Below are 24,671 nucleotides of genomic sequence, written 5' to 3'. Positions count from 1 at the left end.
ATTGTACGGAACCTGCAACTTTGGCCTCATAAGGCAAGTGAACTAAGAGATGCTCCATCGAATCAAAAAATGATGGAGGAAATATCATTTCTAAGTTGCAAAGAATAATTGGAATATCTCTCTCTAGTTTGTCCATGTGCGATGCTTTTAACACTGTCGAGCAAATATCATGCAGGAAATTGCTTAACTCTATAATGGAGCCCCAAACAAAATTCGATAGAACTTCCTTGAAAGCTATTGGAATTAGTCTTTCTATCAATATGTGACAATCATGACTCTTCAAACCTGTCAACTTGCATTCATTCAAATCAACACATCTTCCGAGGTTCGAAGCATATCCATCAGGAAACCGCACAGATTTCAACCATTGACAAACAACTCGCCTCGCTCCTTATCCAATGTATAAACCGCTTTTGGTTTTGGTCCCCGTCTTGCTTGCATCCACATCTAGTATTGGTCGATCACAAATATCTCTCATATCTTTTCTTGCATTCAAGTTGTCTTTTGTTTTTCAGGTGACATCCATCACAGTATTTATGACATTGTCGAAAACATTCTTTTCTATGTGCATGACGTCAAGATTATGATGAATAAGACGGGCCTTCCAATACGGTAGATCCCAAAATATACTGCGTTTTGTCCACTTATGTCTACTTCCGTACGCAAAAGTCGTACCGTGAGGGTTCTGAACAACAGTTGGAAAGTCCTGCACCCGATCCCAAATTTGATCGCCGGTCAACCTCAATGGTGGACGTGTTCTTTCAGTCCTATTCTTCATGAACTCTTTTTTATTCCTTCTGAAGGTATGATTTATCGGTAAAAATTGTCTGTGACAGTCAAAATAGCTGGGCTTTTTTCCATGTTTTAATCTAAATGACTTTGATCTCTCCAAACATATCGGACATCCTAAGATTCCAGCTATACTCCATCCAGATAACATTCCGTAAGCTGGAAAGTCATTTATCGTCCAAAGAAGAGCAGCCTTCATTACAAATGTTTAATCGGTAGAAACATCATATGTAAGGACACCTTCCTCCCATAGCCGTTGTAACTCTTCAATCAATGGTTGCATATAAACATCTATTAACTTTTTCGAATTTTGCGGGCCAGGCACGATTAATGTCAAAAACATATAAGGTGTCTTCATGCACATACCAGGTGGAAGATTGTATGGCGTTAAGATAACTGGCCAACATGAATAACTTTTTTCTGATTTCCCAAATGGGGCAAATCCATCAGAGCAGAGACCTAACCTGATGTTTCGAGGCTCTATCGCAAACTCAGGGTACGTTATATCAAAATGCTTCCATGCCTCTGCATATGAAGGATGACACATTAGATCCTCTTCTGTTTCATGATTTGCGTGCCAAGTCATGTGTTCAGCTGTGGCTTGAGACGCATAAAGCCTTTGTCAACTGGGGATTAAGGGCGGATAAAACATTTGCTTGCATGGTCTACGCTTCGATTACGACCCCGCCTCCTGTTAATCTTGTACCTAGGTTGGCTACGAATTTGCAAGATTCTGCATTTTCATCATCTCTCCAATATAACATACAACCCCTACTACATACATCAATCCTTACAACCGGAAGACCTAAGTTATCCACTAGCTTTTTCATATCGTAACAATCACTTGGCATGCTGTTATCACGTGGCATTGTTTCCCGCATTACTTCAACAAAAGAGTTGAAGCAATCTTGCGACACATTATGCTCTGCCTTGATATTTAACAGTCTTGCTGTCACAGATAACTTAGTGTGGTTGTCACAACCTGGCCATAAAGGTTCATCTGCTGCTTTCAACACTTCCCAGAATTGATTATATGAAAAAGCTCTATTACACACATTCTCATCAAAACCCGTTACTCCCATGTCTTCCAATTGTGATGTATGACTAGTACCCACTTGTTCATGTGTAGGAGTAAAACTAGTACTTGCATGGTTCGAATCTGAAACAAAATTCTGACCAGCTGCATCAATCATCATCCTCTCGTATGGGTTCAATTGGTCATAATAGCTACTTTTTTCGCCTCCTAAAAATTGGTCACTTCTTCGATATCCTTCATCAGATATAAATGGTTCACCATGGCAAGTCCAATTATAATAATTCGGAGTAAACCCAAATCTACAAAGATGTTCTCTAACTCTATCACACACATGAAATTTATCATTACTGCACTTTCTACACGGACACCTTAACTTATTTCCATCCATGAACTCATATTTACTACTAGCAAAGTCTAAAAATAGTTCCAACCCAGTACGAAACTCATCGGTCAATCCTTGACGTCCAGGTAAGTTCTTATTATACATCCAAGCCCTGTTTCTTTGCATTGTGTCTGTATTAAAATAAAAAAATATCGTAAAATATTTAAAATATCATATCTACCGTTGTTAAATAAAAAAAATTATGAAAACTAAAATTTTGTTTTTCACGCAACAATTACTACGAAATTTTAAAAAATGGAAAAATTACCATGTAAAGAAAACTTACCCAGATATTTGACTGAAATCTTGGTAGCATAAAGTGGTCAATTTGAAGAGAATTGCAAAGTTCACTTGGATTGCGAGACCTTCAATTGGACACGTACCTAAATAAAAGCAAAATCACTTAACATTCATTTTTTAAAAAATTTTTAGTTTTTCCGAATTTTTTTTTAAAAAAATTTCTTATAATTTTCTCCGGTCGCCGGCGAGGCCGCTCGGCCTCGCCATGGCTGCCGGCCCGGCTGATCTGGGCGAAGCCGAGCGGGGTCGCCATGGCGCGGTCGACCTCGCCGTCGCCTAGCCGGGCGACAGGCGAGGTCGACCGGCGGCCTCGCCCGGATCCGGGGAGGCCGACCGGCCTCGCCGCTGGGCCACGGGTCGACCTCGCCGTCGCCCGGCGGGCGACGGCGAGGTCGACCCGCGGCCATGGCCACCCCGCGCGGCCTCACCGGCCATGGGTCGACGCCGGTCGGCCTCGCCCAGATCTGGGGGAGGCCGCCACCGCGGCGAGGTCGACTAGCACCTTGCCCTTTCGTCCGTCGCAAATTTGATTTGCGACGGACAAAGACCGTCCGTTGCAAATTTGCGACGGACCAAAACCGTCCGTCGCAAATTGGTGGCAGGTCGCCGGTCAGCTACCGGCCACCAATTTACAACAAAAACAGAAAATAATGTCAATAAAAAAAAAATTCGCATCTGACGATGAATCAGAAGGACATGACCATATTAGTTGCACGTTTAAACGGACTTAATTAGCTACGATACTTACCTGTGGAAAAGCTTCACCGAGATTGATTTCTGTGCGCACGGATTATTGAGAGAAATGATAGAAGGAGAAGGTGAGAGAAAAGCAGGCGACCAGACGAATCACTACCGAAAGAGAGAGAGAGAAATTGACGGATTGACGGGTGGGGTGGGGTGCATATCAAAAAATTATTTTTCCGGTACAAATTTGCGACGAATCCAATTTCGTCGCAAAATCCGTCGCAATTTGGGACGGATAAAATATTCGTTGCGACGGAAAATAAATCCGTCGCAAAATTCGTCGCAAATTTGTGACGGAAAATTAGTCGTCGCAAATTAGCGACGGAACTGGCGACGAAGGAATTTTTTTCCGTCACAAATTTGCGACGGATTTATTTTCCGTCGCAAATGTGCGACGGAATTTTTTTCCGTCGCAAAGTTTGTCGCAAATTTGCTACGAAAATAATCCGTCGCAAAAAACATGTTTCTTTGTAGTGCTTGCTTGATGTACTATGTCACTATTAAACCAATATTCGACATTGACTTTAGGAAAATAAGGTGATTGAGTGAGTTGGTTTAATTGTTTCCAAAAATAATGCCACAAACAAGAATCGAATATTTGGCAAGCACATTTCTATAATTTAGGAAGATACAACACCGATAAAGATATTTCAAGGTAAATGCTCGACTTAAAACCGGTCAATCCGCATATATCATCCCTCTTTTCTCGTACCATTTTATTATTATTGATGGGCTCATAAAAGTGACAATACGATCATCCATCATATGTATCGTAAGGTTACATTAACGATGTTATGATATTCATGTCTACAAGTATCAATCATCCTCTGCTTGCTGAAAAGGTAAGGAATTGTCTGATCGCCGGTGTTAGTGAGAACCCCACAAGGTCAACCTTTTTTATTTAAGCTTACAAATTGTCCTGGAAAACAGTCAACAGTGTCTCTCTAGATGTTCAAGGTACACTATTGAAAGCATAAGGAGATGCACTGAAGAAATAGGGACTGAATTGTGGAGGTGGTTTATAGTCTGGTTGCTCAATTTGAATCCGATGCTCGAGATCTCCGGACCATCGAAACGGTTTCCCGTCGACGGGAAGAGCGCAACTCGAATTTCCAGATAGTCGTCGGCACCGAAGGATGGGTTCTCTAGGAAAACTGAGCAGGTGGCGCGCCGGTCCTTCTTCAGGTCTCTCATCCCGTTGCAGCACAGTGACCCGGGTACCCTCCTTTAGTGAGGTACGATGCGCAAGGGCCGCCGCCAAAGCCACGCCCTTCATATCTTTTCTCAGTCGACAGAAACTTATGTCGAACTTCTCGAAGAAAGTGTAGTGTGTGTGTGTGTGTGTGTGTGTTTGAGGATGATATGTGGAGAGAGTACTTATAGCTGTGAATCGAGAACTAGTCCAAAACATGGTGACCAAGATGGTCACCAATAAATAGTACAGAGAACGGTTTTCTGCGACCACACTTTGTGCTTTCACCAGGAAGAATTGCTTAGGCTCTGGACAAGTGTTGATGTTTTTGGTTCAAGATGACAAATTTAGTGACTAGGATCAACTCGTCAAAGGGTGACTTTAGCTTCCATTGTTTGTGTTGGGCAGGAGTTACTACCATTCCATCATCCGTACTCTTCCTCGGTCAATTAATGTCATGTTCATCATGCACGCGAGAAAAATATGCTTGTCAGTTGGGAAAAGTACAAAAGTTTATGTTTTGTTAATTAGTAGATATTATAAAAACTAGGCCTAAGCTTGACTACTGAGGAAAGACTCTTGAACTCGTGCGATAAAACATTACCAAGCAAGAAACAATCGAGAAAATTAATGAGTATGAAAAATTTTGATGCTTTATGTTGGCTCCCCCAAGTCTTAATGCCTGGATCCGAGCCAACCACAGCTGTATCCGTTGCAAGAAAACTATACCAGATGGGCCCTAATCAAATATATATCGATTCAACAGAAGGACAAACTCTATCTTTCCATGGCAGAAAAGGTTGGGCTAGTTCTTCAATTTGGTCCGTTGGCCTGTTTTGGTGTTGTAGGACATTGGGTTCAGCAGGTTTGGGGTTTGAGCCTATTGGCTCTTGGGGCTGTGGACAGATATGATTTAGTGGGTTTTATACCCGGATAACTAGGTGTTAGATTACTGGTGAAATGGTGCTTTCATAATCTACAGTCATCAAGCATGCAGTCCAGGCTGCAAAATTCACCGCTTGAAGGTGATTTTGCAGAACTTTACTGAGGATCCTACAGTGTCGGTGTGCAAATCATGTCCCGCTCAGTCGGTCCCTCCTTGCTCAAGGCTGAAACGGTGCCTTTCAACCGCAATTTTAATTCTTTCACCGCGTTTCAAGTGTGCTTATTGCTGTGTCAGTATAAAGGTTTAAATTGGTTGGTTTTGCTAACAGCAGATGAGCTTAGATTTTGAGCCAAAGCTTATGGCTTAGGACATCATGCTTATTCTTTTCCCAGATCATGACTGGTTTTCGGCCCCTTGGCAAGACTTGTTATGAGTTTCCTCAAATTGTGTCAGATTTGGAATTCTTCTAAAACCAGCATGAGAGAAGGAACTTTGAAGAGGAGGAACTTTGCTACTATATTGAAGAGTGATAGAATGGTTGGCCAGATTGATAGAGCTTGATGGAGTGAGATTGACTCCTGTTCTACATTCTTTATTCCTTACTATATTCCCAGAGGAGTAAAATACTAGGATTAGTAAAGACATCCTAAGGAGCAACCATAGGTGCTCGAGTTTTATTTCAAAACGTACTGTCATATTAGGAGAACAATTAGAGTCTGGCCGGACATCGATCAATGTTTGACAGAATAGCGTCGCACAACAGAGAAGCTTACTTGCAATGTCCTTTTTCAGACACCTCGCAAATCCATCCTCGTTGACATCGTACAAATACCACTCCTCCTCCACGCGGTGACGGAGGATCAGCTTGTCGTGTCCGTATGGGCCTACCACGGTGTAATAGCAGCCGCCGGGGCACGGGGCCGGATCCTGTATTTCCTGGTCCACTCTTCTCGTGTAGTCCCCGAGCACCCACACGTCGTTGTGCCTCGTGTCTGGAGAATGGACAACCGCCAGCGATCCCCCCAGCTCGAGCATTCGCATCCCCAGATTGAAGTTGCCGCATTCGAAGAAAACGTCCGGGATAGGGATCAAGCTGAATTCCTCCTTGGTAAGGTCGAAAGAGAGCATCGCCCTCGCCAGGAGGCCGCCCGACAATGTGTAGCTCTTCAGAAACCAGTTCAAAGCTCCCGAAGCAAAGACGAAGTTACGTAAAGGACCATCAGCGTTGTGAGGAAGTGGCGGGGCTTTGCAGGTCGTCCACGATCGCTTGTGGAAATCGTAGACTCGAGCCCCCAACGTGCAGGTGCTAGTCTTCTCATCAAAGTCGATTGCATTGATTTGTACCATCTTGTACGTGTTGGTAGAGCGATCGAACCCCAACCCATAAACAGACATGTCCGGCAAAAGATCGGGTGCTCTTAGGCAATTTCACGATTCTTTTAGTAAGGGGATTAATCAGGAGCTCAGGATACTTCTTGACATCGTTAAAGTGCGCGAAAAAAAGCAAGCCATTGCAGGCACCTCGGATCATGTAGTTTTTCGATCGGAACTCCACCATCCGGATCACCTTCATCGGTGCTTTCTCGTGTTCCTTCAGGAGATGGATCTTCTCTTCCTTGACCTCGCGGTACAGCAACACGGGTTCTATCGCATAATGCACCGAGTTGCAGAAGTAGGTATCACCGACGACATCCCGCCAGCGCTTGCAGACACGCCGGCAACGCAGCAGCGACTCGCTCGAGACTCGGGAGAGGACGTTGGAGAGGAGGGCTAGTGGAAGCTCATCCATGCTAATCAAGAATGCAGCCACGATCTGCTTGATGATGTTCAGCATCTGTGTATATATAGAGTGCAAGGAATGAGAGGGATTGCTTACCAAGAGTATCTGAATTATATATTCTGTTTCCTTGTTCTATTCCCATGAGGATTACCCTATGTAGATACACAGAGATCGATATCGTTGGTCACCTTTCTTAAGAGAAAGCAAACAAAAAAAACAATTACTTACTAAATTTACAATGATTATGAATAAAATCGCACACAAATTTGTGTGTGGACGTAAAAGTTTCGAATTTTCAGATTAAAAAAAAGAGTCAAAAAGCATGAACCGCAAGAATGGACTAAACAAAAAGTAAAAGGTAACAAATATTATTGGTAAATCGATAAAATATTGGTGATTGCGAGCATTTATGAAATTTTCCTGTACCTGTTGAAGGCCAGATAGTCATTCATCTTCCATGAGAAACATGAAATTGCAATTAGAGGTGATGGGCGGACCCGAATCAGTTGAAAGTGATCAATTACCTATATCGAGAATTATACTGAGTAAACCAGAGAATACTTCGCGTGACTTTATCTTCGCCAGTTGATTTTAAGAATCCAATCATTCTAGTAAAGTCTTAGTTAAAACTCTTCCTAGCCACCTCATGATTTTAAAAGAAAATCCGTAAAAAACGTCCTCTTATCGTCCGTACACATCCTCAATCAATTATTGTCATCATCTTCTCTTAAATTCTTAACTTGTAATTTTAACGGAATTTATTACTTGCTTTTTCCTATTTCAATTATTGCCATAAACATATAGTTTTTTTATTTTGTATTTTTGTACATTTTCACAGAAAGATATCATTTCTCTACACTAATACATTTATACATATTTTGGTTAAGCTTATGAAACAGTGCATTTTCGTTTTTCAACTTAATCACGGGAGAGAAGACGGTATTGTAAAAATACATGTTTTGGTAACTATTATCTATTATCAAAGCTAGACCAAAGTTTGATTACTAAGGAAGACTCTTGGACTCGCGCGATAAAGCATTACCAACGTCGCGGGAAAACTATATCAAATAGATTCTAACCGGATACATATTGACTCGATAGAAATAGAAAGTGGTCCGCTTCGTGTCCGTGAATCCAATGCAATCAAAATCGTTGGTCACGTGATGTCCACGTGATCAAAGTCTAAGCATGACTCGAGTCCACATTGATCGCGTTTTAGGCAAGAATATATCCGAAAAGAGAGTGAATATATTTCGATTGAAATGTAAATTTACATGTGCTCTAGAAGTTGCTTCGGTCTATAACCTCGTTATTTTCTAATGTAGAGATATACGGATGGAATACCATAATATGTACAGCTTGACTACACAAAACTGTTCCAAGTATACGGTTTTCTCTAAAGATATCCTTGAAAAGATAAGGAAGGAGCAAGGTGCTACGTATGGTGTCATATTTGGAGAACAATTAGAGTCTGGCGGCGTCACCAAGTCGCTCGAGAGGAACAAGGCTTAGGGGCTCATATCTGAAATGCGCATAACAACCACGTGCGCCGGTCCAACACTTCGTGAATCTATCCTCGTTCACATCGTACAAGTACATGTCTCCGTCGCGGCGGAGGATCAGCTCGTCGCGTTTGTACGCACCTACCACGGTGAAATAGTTGTTCTTGAGCCGCATGCTGTATTTCCTGGTCCACTCTCTTCTCGTGGAGTCCTGGAGCACCCACAGGTCGACGTCCTCGTTCCCCAGACGATGGACAAGCGCCAGCGATCCCCCCAGCCCGTGCATTCGCGTCCCCAGATTGAAGTCGCCGCATTCGAAGAAAACATCCGGGATTGGGATCAAGCTGAATTCCTCCTTGGCAAGGTCGAAAGAGAGCATCGCCCTCGCCAAGGGGCCGTCCGACAACGAGTAGCTCTTCAGAAACCAGTTCAAAGCTCCCGAAGCAAAGACGAAGTTACGTGAAGGACCAGCGCTGTGAGGAAGTGGCGGGGCTGTGCAGGTCCTCCACGATCGCTTGTGGAAATCGTAGACTCGAGCCCCCATCGTGCAGGTGCGAGTCTTGTAATCAAAGCCGATTGCATTGATCTGTACCATCTTGTACGTGTTGGTAGAGCGATCGAACCCCAACCCATAAACAGACACGTCCGGCGAAAGATCGGGTGCTCTTGGCAATCTCAGCAATTTTTTTGTAAGGGGATTAATCAGGAGCTCGCCATTGTTCTTGACATCGGTCCTGTGCCTGAAAAAGAGCAAGCCATTGCAGGAGCCTTGGATTGCATAGCCTCTCGGTACCGGGAATTCACCTATCTTGATCATCTGCGCCGCCGCTTCCCCGTGTATCTTCAGGAGATGGATCTCCTCTTCATCATAATTATGGAATAGAACCGCTCGTTCTTTCGAGCAGTGGATAAGGTTGCTGAAGTAGGAATCATCGATGGCTTCTCGCCAGTGCTTGCAGACGCACCGGTACTGCGACAGCGACTCGCCCGAGACTCGGGAGAGGATGTCGAAGAGGATGGCTGTCGGAAGTTCATCAATGCTCGTCAAGAGTGGAGCCATCGTCTGCTGAGGCTGTTCAGCGCCGTACGTATGTCCATTACAAGGAACGAGAAGGGTTATTTATTGAGAGTTCACGAGGTTTCCTAGTTCTATTCGGATGAGGATTGCTCTTTGGAGATATGTATAGATCGATATCTTTCATCACCTTCCTCCTCAACATGCGTTAAGATCAGCATCACTATCTTTCCAAATTTGGGTTGGATTCTGCTACTTCATGATTGGTTGTTCATAAATATAGACTTGGCCACTTTTCTTCTTTTTTTCTTTCTTAAGAAAGAGCAAACTCATGCAGATAAGTTAAGTTTACAATAATGATGAAAACAATCGAATGCAAATTTGTTTGTCAACAAATTGACAAGATTTTGTCGACTTTGGCTTCCACTGTTTGTGTTGGGCAGGAGTTTAATACAGCTTTCTCAGGTTTTTGGTTAGGGTTAACAGAACAAAAAACACAACTAATACACCTGTGATAAATTTACCCTAAACTAATTTTTTTATTACAAAAAATCCAGATACTAATTTATCCTAAACTAATTTATTGACCACCAAAAATCTCAAATTGATATATTTGTGATAAATTTACCCTCCGTTAGTTTCTGTTAAATTGGATTAATACCACAAAAAATCACAAACCAGTTGTAACAAACGGAGGATAAAACATAAGATCGGTACATCTCTCAACTGTCGAGTGTCATTTAATAAAAGTAATTTGACAGTAAAATCTAACGGAAATAAACTGAAGGTAAATTTATCACGGTTATACCAATACGGGTTTTTTTGGTATTAATCCTTTTGATTATTCAACCCTTCCGTCGTCCGTGTACACATCCCCAATCAAATCAACGTCATCCTCATCGTGCGTGCGTGCGTGCGTGAATGCAATTCCAATGTAACGGGTGCATGCAGAGGGTCCCAGAAAACATCGGCCCTCTCAATTTTTTGGTTTCTTGCTTTATCCTACTTCAGATATTACTAGAAATATATGAATGTTATTTTTGTATTGTTGTAACATTTTCCACGGAATTTCTCTGTTCTCCGCATTGTAAAACTTGTATACCTATTTTAGTCGAGCTCATAAAAAAGGGCATTCATTATCGATGTGGCAACAAATTAAAATAGGGAAATTTTTTTTTATTCTACATTCTTTATTGCTTACTATGGCCATGCAGATTATTAAAAACATCCTTGAAAAGATCGTAAAGGAGCAAGCATAGGTGCTCGAGTTTTACTAATGGATAAGAAAAGAACAAACTGCGGTGTCATGTTTGGAGAACAATTAGATTTATGAAAGGTCCACGTCGTCTCGTCAGTGTGCCGCTTGAGAGAAACAAGGCTTAGGGTCTCGCACCAGAAAAAGCGCATAACAGCGTAGTACGATGTACTCAGTCCTACACCTCGTGAATATTCCCTTGTTGACATCGTACACATACGACTTCCTTGTCCCCCAATTAAGTGACAAAGGATGTCGACCAGAAAAAGAAAAAAAAAAGTGACAAAGGATGAGCTTGAATTCCTCCTTGGTAAGGTCCAAAGAGAGTGTCGCTCTCGTCCACGGGCTTGGCGACGAGTCCCTCATCAGAAACCAGTTCACAACTCCGGAAGCAAAGGCGAAATCAGGATGAACGTCACGAGGGGGGCTTTGCAGGTCCTCCATGACCACTTCTCAAAATCGTAGACTCTACCCGCCATCATGCGGGTGCCAGTCTTCTCACCATAGCCAATTGCGTTGATTTGTACCATCTTGTACGCGTCGGTAGAGAGCGATCGAACCCCAACCCGAACCCGAACCCGAAAACCGACATAAGTCGCGGAAGATCGGGTGCTCTTGGCAATCTCGGGATTTCTCTAGTAAGGTAAGGCGATTAATCAAGGAGCTCGGGATTGTTCCTGACATCGATGATGGGCGCGAAAAAGAGCAAACGAACAAATACTAATTAAATTTCAAATAAGTATGAGCTAATCACACACGAATTTGCGTGTCAATGGGAGAGTTTTCAAATTATCGGATTTAGAAAAAACTAAGTCAAAGAGCATGAACGTATATGTAGAGTAAGCAAGGAGTAAAAAAGTATAGCATGTATTTGGTATACTGACCTCTATGTATATATCATAACAACAAAAGATTTATTGTCCATTTTGCCATAGATGCGGGTGGATGTAATCCTCTTGGTTATAACAATCCTATAAAAAAAATTGGCAGACCACAACCCTTGATAAAAATAATAAATAAAGTTCCATTGAAAGTCCTCAATTACCTATGTCGAGAACCATACTAAGCCAATCAGGTAAAATTTCGCATGGTTCTATCATCGCAGGTTGATTTAAAAAAATCTGTACATTCTAATAGCATCTCGGTTAAAAAAATTTATAATAACTTCGAACATTCTTCGTAACCGTCTTATTTAAAAGTGTAAAATGTGTCCCCTTATCGTCCGTACGCTTCCTCAATCAATCAATGTCATCTTCACCATGCATGCAATTGTTAACGTAACGGGTGGATTGCGGGGGTCCCCCTCAAAAAATCATCTTCACTAGGCCCCTGGGGAATATATATATATATAAAGATGGTGTACACCCTCTTTCTCTTCTCTCAATGTCTTAACCCGTAATTTCAGTAGATTTTATCTCTTGCCTTTTCCTACTTCGATTATTACCCTAAATATGTGATTTTTTTTTAATTCTGTATATTTTTAAATTTCCACAGAACATATCATTTCTCTACATTGCTAAGCTTTTATACATATTTTGGTTAAGCTTATAAAAAGGTACATTTTTGTTTTTCAACTTAACCACGGGAGAGAAAACACATTATTGTACAAGTTCAAGTTTTGCTTCTTGTTATCTATTGTCGAAGCTAGACCTAAGTTTGATTAGTAAGGAGTCGTGCTACCGGGAGAATTCCGTAAGCGCTCGCACTTACTAGTAAAATGGACAATAATCTTTAGTCGGTATGATATGTACAAATATATATTATGCTTAAATCTCTCAATTGCTATAAACATATATATCTAAATCATCCACATTCTCTTGTTTTTGGTCAACTAAATCATCCACGTTCACGAAGCGTTTTTATTCTTTCTCAAAATAACATAGTTCTTTATGTATTCCAGATTTGTATCGATCTATTGATATTTCCCTTTTACTTCTCTTTTACTTGTTATTGTTTGTTTAATCTATTCTCGCGGTTCGTGCTCTTTATCGATTGGATAGCAAACGTTAATTTTGCAGTCTATCGTGAGCATGACAAACGAATTCGTGTATTATTTTGTCCATAATTATTGTAAATTCTTAAATGGCATTTGTTTGTGTTTGCTTTTATTTCAAGCCAAAAGAGGAAAGGGCGCCCCCGTCCATATTTGAACGAACGACCAATCATGAAGCAGCAGAGCAGAATCCAACCAAATTTTGGAAAGATAGCGATGCCTATCTTTGAGGAAGAAAACAGACGATATAATTCAGATACTTCTTAATAAATAATCGTTCTCTTTCCATCCTCCCTCACGTCCTCGTACTCTATATATACACAGATGCTGCCCAGCCTCACCACTCGTGTAGTGATGAGCATGGATGAACTTCCACTAGCCCTCCTCTCCGACATCCTCTCCAGAGTCTCGAGCGAGCTGCTGCTACGGTGCCGGTGCGGGAAGTCATCGATGATCCCGGCCTGCTTCCGCAACTCGGTGCACCGCGTGAAAGAACCCGTGTACCTATACCGCAAGATTAAGCAACGACCCACGAGGCGGCCACGACGCAGATGATCGAGATAGCGCAGGTCTAAAAGACTACAGTTGCAATGGCCAGCTATTTTTGCGCCCATCACCCATGTCAGGAACAATCCTGAGCTCGTGATTAATCTCTTAATTTGATGCATCTTAATAAAGCTCCTGATTAATCTCTTAATTTGATGGATCTTAATAAAGCTCGACCTAAGAGAAATCCGGAGTTTGATGCATCTTAATAAAACTCGATCTATGGGTGCTCCTTTATTATCTTTTGGAGGATATTTCTAATAATATAGGCAGCCATAGTAAAGAATATAGATGGTAGAACCAACATAGAGAAAACGATATACTTGGGAAAAAAACAACAGTACACAGTCAGTATCAACAAGTCAAGCTTCCGTATATACCATCCATACCAGTACACTTCCAGTACTCACTTTCACTTTCTCATCCGTATTTCTTTACTAATCTGTATTTTTCAGCCAAATCACGAACGGCCTTCTCCTGAACTTCAACGCCCTCAGAATATGGTGCAGCTCTTCTCATGATCTCATCCCTGCCCAAATTCAGCTCCCCATCTACAGCATAAAATCTCACTTCACCAAGTTCTTTTAATCCGTGCAAATAACCGCAACATTGGTCCACACTTATGACCTTCCCTTTCTCATCCAGCCTTTTGCCATTCACTTTTCTATAGCAAAACCCTCGGTGGAAATGGAAGTAATAGTGAAAAATAGCATTGAAACCATTCACAATCTTTGGAGAAGGTTCCTCCTCCCCTTCAAAGATGGGTACCAACCGTAGATCCCATAGTCTAAGTGCCTCTTTTAAAGCCTGCCCAACAAAAAATCAACAAGTTTTGAAAGCCTGCCGAAGGAAAAATCATCAAGTTTTGAAAAAAAGAAAACCTATCACATGCTGGTTTTAGAAAAACTCCAAAACTGTAATAACTAAGTAATGCGAACGGCATAGGATATCCAGAGCCTTTGGGTCGAAATCATTTTGCCTCATAACAGATCTGTGTTACATTGCATATCTGACAGATCTTGGTGCTTTTGTGAAAACAGAACCATTGTTTCAAATGTGGGAACCAAGATTTTTCCTTCACGCTTTAGCTGTCATAGATCCATCATCAACTAATTCTAAATACAGAGATCTTTAAACCTGCTCATTGCATTGAAAATTGAATAACCTGTACTTCTCAGAAATGATGGACAGAGACAACAGATAGATAGTTTTGAGGACACCAACCTCAAAGCGTGTATCTTCGACAGTCAATGGCATGTCCGGACTTTGTTCGAGCATTTGATCCCAAAACTTCTTCCACATCCCGCCAGAGAAAACGTCGAACTGCATGATGATGTTAATGCAGTCGACAGCCCATTCGTAAGAGAGACCCATGTCCACTTTTTCTTCTCTGCAAAAGGAGGAGAGAAACATGAGGACGATAGCGACTGAAAGAGTTCCTCTAAAGGCATCCAAAAAAAATCATTAAAGCCACAGTAAAAAAAAAAAACATCTGCTAAAGCTCATATCGAAAGAATACCTCGAAAGCATTTTTTGCAGGAAGGAGATGAATGGGTAGTGGGTATTGGGTATAGGGTTTTGGAGAGAGACGGGTTATAGTTCTGTCTCTTGAAATTCGAACTTATGCAAGAACTCTCTTAACTTGCAGTAATAATCGGGAGAACACATTTGAAATTGTGACACGTGATGTAAGAAAACTGACTAACAGAATTAGACTTGCAAGTCAACTCAGAAAAACTGAATTTGCCGCTTATTCTAACAAACTAATAAGTCGGTCATTCCACGTGGGAAATAATGAATTTTTCCCATTTTTAATATATACATAAACATGGAAAGCTCTTTGCCTGAACTTGTTATAGCAACGACGAATCTATATTTGGGGTTACACAATTCAAACTGCAAAGACAAACGCACTACATTCTTTCATGCAGTCATTACTATAGTGTGGATCGATCCGAAAAAGGAAAAATCAATTTGACTTGAGTTGGCTCAAACTTATAGTTGAATCTTGTTTGGTTTTATTTTTCTTAAAATTGTATCCTTGCTTTTCGATTTGAGCTGGTATCCAAACCGAGCCGGATCATGTCTTACTCGTCTCTCGTGTCTATTCAGGTGGGCTTTCTCGTCGATGCGAAAATGCGACATGATTAACCAAGCAAGTGTGCTTTTAAATTAGATTGGCTCGAGAGCTACACTTAGTTTTGGACGGTCACAAAAATAATAATTAAATGAATCAATCAATTGCAATAACACATACATGAGGAGTTAAGAATGCTAATTTTCACAAAAGAGAGAGGAGCTTTAGTCGGCATTGCCCAATTTCGCGATACTGACGGCATTGCCAACGTAGCGACCCGCGAGACACGGAGTGGCTGATTCGGTGAAGGTGAAGGTACGACAGCGCGGAGGAAGGTCTCCTCGTCAGTTCGCCGAAGGAGCGATGGAAGCGGTGCGAGGAGTCCGAGGCGGCGAGGTAAAAGTGCGATAGCCTGGAGGGAGGTCTCCTCGTCGGTTTGCCGGAGGAGTGACGAAGCCGAGGGACAAGGCGGAGCTGTCCATGGTGCATGGGTGCGGACTCTTTGCATGAATTCTTTTAACTTAAATGAACTCATTCAAATTTAAAAAGTCAATAAGGTACATATAAAGATGGCTTTGTCTATACGGCCAATTTTGAAAACAACTCTCTTTGAATAGTTACTACTAGAATTCCAGCTAAGTAGTTCGCTATTTTATGAGATTATAGACCGACGGAAGTAATTTCCGAGGCCCGTGTAAATTTACGTTTCAATCAAAAAGTACTCACTCTCTTCTTGGACAAGTTCTTGCCTAAAACGCGGTAAATGTGGACTCAAGTCATACTTAGAGGTTGATTGCGTGGAAACCACGTGACCAACGATTTTGATTGCATTGGATTCATGGACACGAATCAGACGATACTTTGTACTTCTATTGAGTTAATATGTATTTAGTCAGAGCCTATTCGATATAGTATTTGTGCAACGATTACAACCGTGATCAAGGCGGGTCCAGACGTTGAGTCTTGTGGAAGCCTGCAAAGTAACGAACTTTTCGTATTAATTAAATTTCTCGATTGTTTCTTACTTGGTAAAGTTTCATCGCACAAGTTCAATTGTCTTCCTTGCTAATCAAACTCAGGTCTAGCTTCGACAATAGATAATAAGAAGTTAAAACTTGAACTTGTACAATAATGTTTTCTCTCCCGTACGGTTAAGTTGCAAAACAAAAATGCACCTCTTTATAAGCTTAACCAAAATATGTATAAAAGCTTAACAGTGTAGAGAAATGATGTGTTCTGTGGAAATTTAAAAAAAAATACAGAATTAAAAAAAAAATCACATATTTAGGGTAATAATCGGAGTAGGAAAAAGGCAAGACATAAAATCTATTGAAATTAAAAATGTCCTTGAAAAGGTGCTCGAATTAGAATCCTGGCGACGTCTCCATGTCGCTCAAGAGAAACGAGGCTTAGGGTCTCACACCAGAAAAGGGCGTAACAGCGAATTGCAATGTCCTCCTTGGTCCTATACCTCGTGAATGTTTCCTTGTTGACATCGTACACATACAACTGCTTGTCCCCTATGTGACGGAGAACGAGCTTGTCGCGTTTGTAAAGGCCGATCACGAAGTAATTGCCTCCGTCAAGGCCGTCCGGGCATGGGGCCTCCAACGTGTCGACCCTGTATTTCCGAGTCCACTCTTTGCTTCTGTAGTCCTTGAGCACCCAAACGTCAATATGCATCCAGTTCGAATGATGGACCAGCGCCAGCGACCCTCCCAGCTGGTGCATTCGCCCAGACTGCCACTGGACGGTGGGGCGGCCGGATCCGGAGAAGTCGTCCGGGAGCGGGATCAAGCTGAATTCCTCCTTGGTAAGGTCGAAAGAGAGTGTCGCTCTCGTCCACGGGCTTGGCAACGAGTTACTCAGCAGAAACCAGTTCAAAGCTCCGGAAGCAAAGACGAAATCAGGATGAACGTCACGAGAAGACGGCAGGGCTTTGCAGGTCCTCCACGACCGCTTCTCAAAGTCGTAGACTCTAGCCCCCATCGTGCGGGTGCCGGTCTTCTCGTCATAGCCAATTGCATTGATTTGCACCATCTTGTACGTGTCGGTAGAGCGATCGAACCCGAACCCATAAACCGACGCAAATGCCGAAAGATCGGGTGCTCTAGGCAAACTCCGGATTTCTCTAGTAAGGGGATTAATCAGGAGCTCGGGATTGTTCCTGACATTGGTGATGGGCGCAAAAAAGAGCAAGCCATTGCAGGCGCCGCGGAACCTGTAGTCTTTCAGACCCGGGAATTGCGCTATCTCAATCATCTGCGTCGTGGCCGTCGCTTCCTCGTGTGTCGTCGCTTCCCCCTCACGTGTCTTCAGGAGATAGATCTTCTCTTCCTCAATCTCGTGGTATAGGTACACGGGTTCTTTCACGCGGTGCACCGAGTTGCGGAAGCAGGGATCATCGACGACTTCTCGCCAGCGCTTGCAAACGCACCGGCACCGTAGCAGCGGCTCGCTCGAGACTCTGGAGAGGATGTCGGAGAGGAGGGCTAGTGGAAGTTCATCCATGCTCATCACTCCATGAGTGGTGAGGCTGTGCAGCATCTGTGTATATATAGAGTACGAGGAAGGGAGGAAGGGAGGAAAGAGAAGGATTATTTATTAAGGAAGAATCTGAATTATATCGTCTGTTTCCTTCTTCTATGCGGATTTGTATATTGATATCTTCCTCAAAGATCGGCATCGCTATCTTTCCAAAATTTGGTTGGATTCTGCTGTGCTGCTTCATGATTGGTTGGTTGTTCAAATAATGGACGGGGGCGCCCTTTCCTCTTTTGGCTTGAAATAAAAGCAAACACAAACAAATGCCATTTAAGAATTTACAATAATTATGGACAAAATAATATACGAATGCGTTTGTCATGCTCACGATAGACTGCAAAATTAACATTTGTTATCCATTCGATAAAGAGCATGAACTGCGAGAATAGATTAAACAAACAATAATACAAGTAAAAGAGAAGTAACAGAGAAATCTCAATAGATCGATACGTATCTGGAATTTATAAAGAATTATGGTATTTTGAGAAAGAATAAAAACGCTTCGTGAATGTGGATGATTTAGTTGACCAAAAACAAGAGAATGTGGATGATTTAGATATATTTATATATATTTATAGTAATTGAGAGATTAAGCATAATATATATTTGTACACATCATACCGACAAAAGATTGTTGTCCATTTTACCGGTAAGTGCGAGCGCTTATGGAATTCTCCCGTAGCACGACTCCTTACTAATCAGACTTAGGTCTAGCTTGGACAATAGATAATAAGAAGTCAAAACTTGAACTTGTACAATAATGTTCTCTCTCCCGTGGTTAAGTTGAAAAACAAAAATGCACCTTTTCATAAGCTTAACCAAAATATGTATAAAAGCTTAACAATGTAGAGAAATGATATGTTCTGTGGAAATTTACAAAAATACAGAATTAAAAAAAAATCACATATTCAGGGTAATAATCGAAGTAGGAAAAGGCAAATACATAAAATCGGCGACGTTCGTTCTAGTTTCGTCTATGCTGCCGGAGCTTTAAACAGGTTTCCGAGCAGCTACTTGTTGCCAGGCCTGCGGGCGAGAGGCTATGCTCTCCTTCGACCTTACCAAAGGAGGAATGCAGCTCGATCCCAATCCCAGACGACTTCATCCGGGAGCCAGAGACGCGGATGCACGAGCTGGGAGGATCGTTTGGTGCTGGTCCGTTATTCGAACACGACGGGCATCGACGTGTGGGTGCTCAAGGACTACACGAGCGGAGAGCGGACCAAGAAATGCAGGATCCAGACGGGCAGGCCCCCCCGTTTGTCAATGGTCGCAAAATTTTCTGGTTGGTTTAGTACGATTCTCGATATGGGGGAATTGATAACTTTCAGTGAAATTTACCATTTGTCAATAGCCGTGGACTACCAATCTTTATGAAATGATTGCTATAACCCAGAGAGCACCGCATTCATGTCTCTAAGGGTCCGAGTCCCACCCATTAATCACCTCTAATTGCAGATGAATGATCATCCAAATTAACCTCCAAATTTTACGGGAAAATTTCATAATTGCTCACACTCACTAGTAAAACGGACAATATTCTTTTGTTGGTATGATATGTACATAAAGGTCAATATAACAAATATATATTATGCTTAAATCTCTCCATCGTTATAAATATTTATTGAAATCATCCACCTTCACAAAGCGTTTTTATTCTTTCTCGAAATAATATAATTCTTTACATATTCCTTATATGTATCGATCTATCAATATTTTGCAGTCTCTCGTGAGCTTCATTGGTGAATTTCACAAAATTAATGGTGGCTGCTAGAGAAAACAAAGGTCGACGATTTCTTTAACCCCCCCTGCAGCGGAATGCTTTTAGTGATCCAAAAATTAATTTTGAGTAAATTTATCACGTGTTTACCAATTAGGCGTTTTTAGTAGTATTGACCCTAATTTTAAATGATTTCTTTTATTGTAAAGCTGGTCGGTGGAGAAAATTTCTCCGCATGCGGCTATCATTACTGTCGGTGTATTAGTTAATGAAGTGTTCCATAATTACAATCAACACATCACCAGTGACTACGGTCGTGTGCGGAGAAAATCATCTCCTTTGGTAGTGTTTTTACGAATAATCCATTTTCAAAATATTATGAGAATGCGTTTTGTACTATACTTTTAGTTTATTGCTATATTTTTGTCTTTGGTGTGAAGTTAGGGAAGAAAAGTAAATTCCTTTTCAAATATTTAAGTATTGTTCTCGACCCATTTGGATTTTGAAATTTACGAGATCGAGATACCTGATTCTGTACTGCACATTGCAATTTAAGAAATCCATTATACAGGAACATCAAGAGAAAATTATTGCATATGTATATATGTGTGTGTGTGTGTATAGCGACTCAAGTCTATGTACGTCGTTGATTATGGGGCCTCAAGACTTAATTTAGTCAGCATGTTATATGAAAATATTTAATGTTGTCCATAAACTCGAATTATTGTAAAAGTTTATGTTTTGCTAATTAGTATCTATATTATCAAAGCTAGACCTAAGTTTGATTACTAGGAAAGAGACTTGGACTTGTGCGATGAAAAATTACCAAGAAAGAAACGATCGAAAAATTTGATGCTTCGTACAAGCTCCGCCAAGACTCGATGCCTGGACCAGCCCCCAATCACAGTTACCATATCAAATAGGCTCTGACCAAATACATATTGACTCGATAGAAGTAGAAAGTGTTGTCGGATTCGTGTCCATGAATCCAATGCAATTGAAATAGTTGGTCACGTCGTGTCCACGTGATCAACGTCTAAGTATGACTGGAGTCCACATTGACCTCATCTTGGCAAGAACTTGCTCAAGAAGAGAGTGAATTCTTCTCGATTGAAATGTAAATGTACATGTGCTTTGAAAATTACTTATATCGGTCTATAATCTCATAAAATAGCGAACTACTAGTTGAATGCCCACGGTATACCTGGATATATTACTTAACTGGAATTCTAATGGTAACTATTTGGAGAAAGTTATTTTCTAGATTGGCCATAGAAGGAATATGAAAGATTGCCGATAAAAATAAATAGACAAAGCCATTTTTATATGTACCTTATTGACTTTTTAAATTTGAATGAGTTCATTTAAGTTAAAAGAATTCAGGCAAAGAGTCCGCACGCATGCACCATGGACAGCTTGTCCCTTGGCTTCGTCACTCCTATGGCAAACCAACGAGGAGACGTCCCTCCAGACCATTGTACTGAATATTTTCATATAATCTAGATACTAATTTGAATATGTACCATCACTCCTTCGGCGAACCGACGAGGGGACCTCCCTCCAGGACATCGCACTGAACATTTTCATATAGTCCAAGTATTAGTTTGAACGTGTACAAAAAGTTTAGGGACCACATTGAATAAATTAAAAGTCCAGAGACCACATTGTATAGTGGGCTAAATTTCAGGGAACACGTTGAACAAATTTAAAGTCTAGGATTACATTGCACATTTAGTCAAAATTCACGAACTATTTATGTCATTCTACCTAAAGTATTTTGTGGTTTACATATTTTATTAAAAGACTAAAAAAATTTTTGGAGTGATATTTACATTTGATCTCATATTTATTAGAATAGGAACTTTCGCCGATTCAAGGACTAGTTGTGCCACTAATTTAAAAACAAGTACCACTTGATAGATGTTTATTTTCCTCTCCATTTACAAAAAGCTCATGTAATGACTTGGTTCTCTCGGTCCATTGCTTAACCGAAAGCATTCCCCATCTCCTTGCCGAAAAAGAAAAAGAAAAGAAAAGAAAATTTCCCTGTCCTCCTATAGAAGCGATGAGATTGTTTTCATATTCTAGTATTTTCACTACAAAATATCCACAGGTGCTTGAAAATAAAAAGGTAGGCTAAAGCATAATCATTGGAATTGTTCACTCTTTTGACCAAAAAGATGAGACTCAACAGATGTCTCTGGCTTCATCAGAAAGAAAAGAAAAAGGGATGCTTTGGAATATAAGCTTTTCCTTCTTGGACCACTTCCCCCCATCTTCAATCCATAGATGACAAATTGAGCTTACTATACTCACTAATTGCCATCATGAGTTTCATAATTAAAAACTCCGTTCGTCACGGCTTGATCTACATTAGGTTAATAATTTTCGGCAGGGCCCGATACTTTAGGAGCAATCACAAAACTAATGTTAGATAAAAATAAAATAAAAAAAGACCGTGGGCCACTAAATGCTTAAAATGACTAAATTGAAATCCCATCGGAATATCAAAGAAGAAATAGAGCGAATTCCCATTAAAATTTCCAAACCAGTATCCCGCGGAACTATGACACACCTACTCCAAACTAATTTTCGACTTAATAAACATCCCCAATCACTACCCATTGATATAATTACTCAAAACTAATTCTCCTCTCACAAAAAATTCAAACCGGTACCCAACGACACATTCACCCCAAATCTACCCCGTTAGCTGGTTGGGTTCCGACGTGGAGAATAGATTTGAATCGGGGATACCAGTTCAAGATTTCTCGTGAGACTTAAATTCTTCGAAATAAATGTACTATGGACTGTTGGTTTGAGATTTCTAATGGATAACCCGAAAAAGCATTCTAGAAGCACCCAAATATTTGAACTTTCTCATTTGCAGCTGCCCCTGCCCTTGTTCAAATTTGCTTTATTTGGGGGACAAAAGGCAAATCAAAATGCCCAATTTTTTTTTTCGTTGGCGATTTATTTATGTATTGGCGCCACGAGAAGTTTGAGTTATTGGTGTAGCTGCATTGGAAGTTCGAAACTGCACTGACCTTTTTGTTTGTTTGTTTGTTTGTTTGTTTTTACTTCCCCCGTTTCTTTTTGGATGCCACTCCTCCTCCAAAATGCGCCAATCGAAACGAGAAGCAGGGAAAGGGCAAAGAAAGGCCAGCAAGAAAGACAGACACGAACATCGCACCCGATGGTTGTACTGAGTAGCCGACAAATTGTGAGCATTCAATTTGAAGGACAGTGCGGACCCCCGCTCGTTCTCTCCCTCCTCTCCCGCGCAATCAGCTCCATAAGTTAGATCCCAAACCCCTCTAACTCTTCTTTTTTTTTTTAAAGGATAAAAAGGCGAGGCGACCGGCACTGGCACCGGCGACCCTCCCCGAGAATCATCGAAGGAGCTACGCACTGATTATGCAATGTTCGGTTTGAGTCATGAGTATTATGCTTCCCCGGTGACCCAAAATTCTGAGTTTGGTGAATTATTACCATAGCTCCAGCGGGATGATGAAAGTTGGAAGGCCTCTCCGTATCAAATATACTGCAACTAGGCAACATAACATGAGATGTTCGGAGATCCGCAAGAGTTTTGGTGGTAACTTGGCTATCTCGAAAGGACACCCCGATGTGCATTTTAGATTCATCATTACAGAATGCGTCACAATTGAGTTGCCGCTAGCGGAACTCGTCCAAAATTATCGCATCGCACCACTTTTGAGTATCGTAATCAACATATGATATTTTTTTTTGTTCGAAACATATGACATTGTAAAGGCTCTCTTACGAAGCAAATAACATTTTTAATACGGGCTGAATTACAAGAACCGTGTCCAAGGTCTTCCCTAACTTTAATTTCATGCTTTCGATTAGAAATAAATACTTTTCATTTCGTAATTTTGAAGGATTTTTTTTATTGTAAATTTCGCCGGTGGAGAACATTTCTCCACACGCGGCTCCCGTTACTGTCAGTGCATAAAGTTCGTGAAGTGGTTCATGATTACAGTCAACACATCGCCAATGATGCGGTCGGATGTGAAGAAAATCTTCTCCTTCGCTAGTGTTTCCACGAATAATCCATTTTCAAAAATATTAGGAGAATGCATCTTGTAATTTGCTTTTAGTTTATTACTATATTTTGTTGCCTTTAGTGTGGACTTAGGGAAGAAAAGTAGATTCCTTTTCAAATATTTATTTAAGATATATTCTCCTCAACCCATCTAGATTTTGGAAATCATGAGATTGAGACGGTTTGTATTATACATTGTGATTTAAAAATTCAAATACACCGTGACATTGAGGAAAAAGTATGACGTTATATATAAATAAGTTGATTTGTGATTATAAGAATTTTGTCAACGGTTGAAATTTGTCGAGACATAAAACGGAGCACAGCATGAATACGAACAGAGGAACTCCACCCTTTATATTTGACCCAAAAAAAATTTCCAACTTTTATAGACTATGCAATGCCTCCACACAAGCAATCATATTGGTGCACCTAATATTTTTGGAGAAAAATAACACAAATGGTCCATGAACTTTGGTGCAATGAGGTTCATAAACTTTTAAATATTTAACGTGGTCCTTAGACTTTAGCCTAATGTGCAATATCGTTCCCATTGAATATTTTCATATAGTTCAGGAACTAGCTCGAACATGTATCAATAGTTCAGAGACCACACTGAACAAATTGAAAGTTTATGAATTATATGGAAGTGTTGGTTTGAGATACATAATCCCGAAATTGCTGCAACTCTTCATTACCAAATAGTGTATAGAGTTAGAGAAACTCAAAAGGCACATCAGTCTCTTTAAAAAAATTTCCTAAAAAGGATTTTACAACTCAGCAAGTTCAACAATTTCTCGGAATAAACTCAATAGCTATTAAGTACTTACTGGTTAGGTAC

General features: G+C 40.9%; 1 protein-coding gene across 1 annotated transcript; it reads right to left on the bottom strand.

The window, feature by feature from the left end:
* Nucleotides 1-8,573: 8,573 nt before the first annotated feature.
* LOC130139166 (F-box/kelch-repeat protein At3g23880-like) lies at nucleotides 8,574-9,671 on the bottom strand. Its single transcript, XM_056315592.1, has one exon. The coding sequence runs from the start codon at nucleotides 9,669-9,671 to the stop codon at nucleotides 8,574-8,576; it is 1,098 nt and encodes a 365-aa protein (XP_056171567.1).
* Between the last annotated feature and the right edge of the window lie 15,000 nt (nucleotides 9,672-24,671).

The sequence above is a fragment of the Syzygium oleosum genome, unplaced genomic scaffold, assembly GCF_021117445.2.
Source record: "Syzygium oleosum isolate NSW1041296 unplaced genomic scaffold, Sole_v2.1 Sole_v2.10, whole genome shotgun sequence".
Lineage (NCBI taxonomy): Eukaryota > Viridiplantae > Streptophyta > Magnoliopsida > Myrtales > Myrtaceae > Syzygium > Syzygium oleosum.
This window is presented reverse-complemented; position numbering and strand designations above follow the sequence as displayed.

Coding starts and splice junctions, on each gene's coding strand:
- LOC130139166 (XM_056315592.1), bottom strand. CDS start 9,671: ATGGCTCCACTCTTGACGAGCATTGATGAACTTCCGACAGCCATCCTC.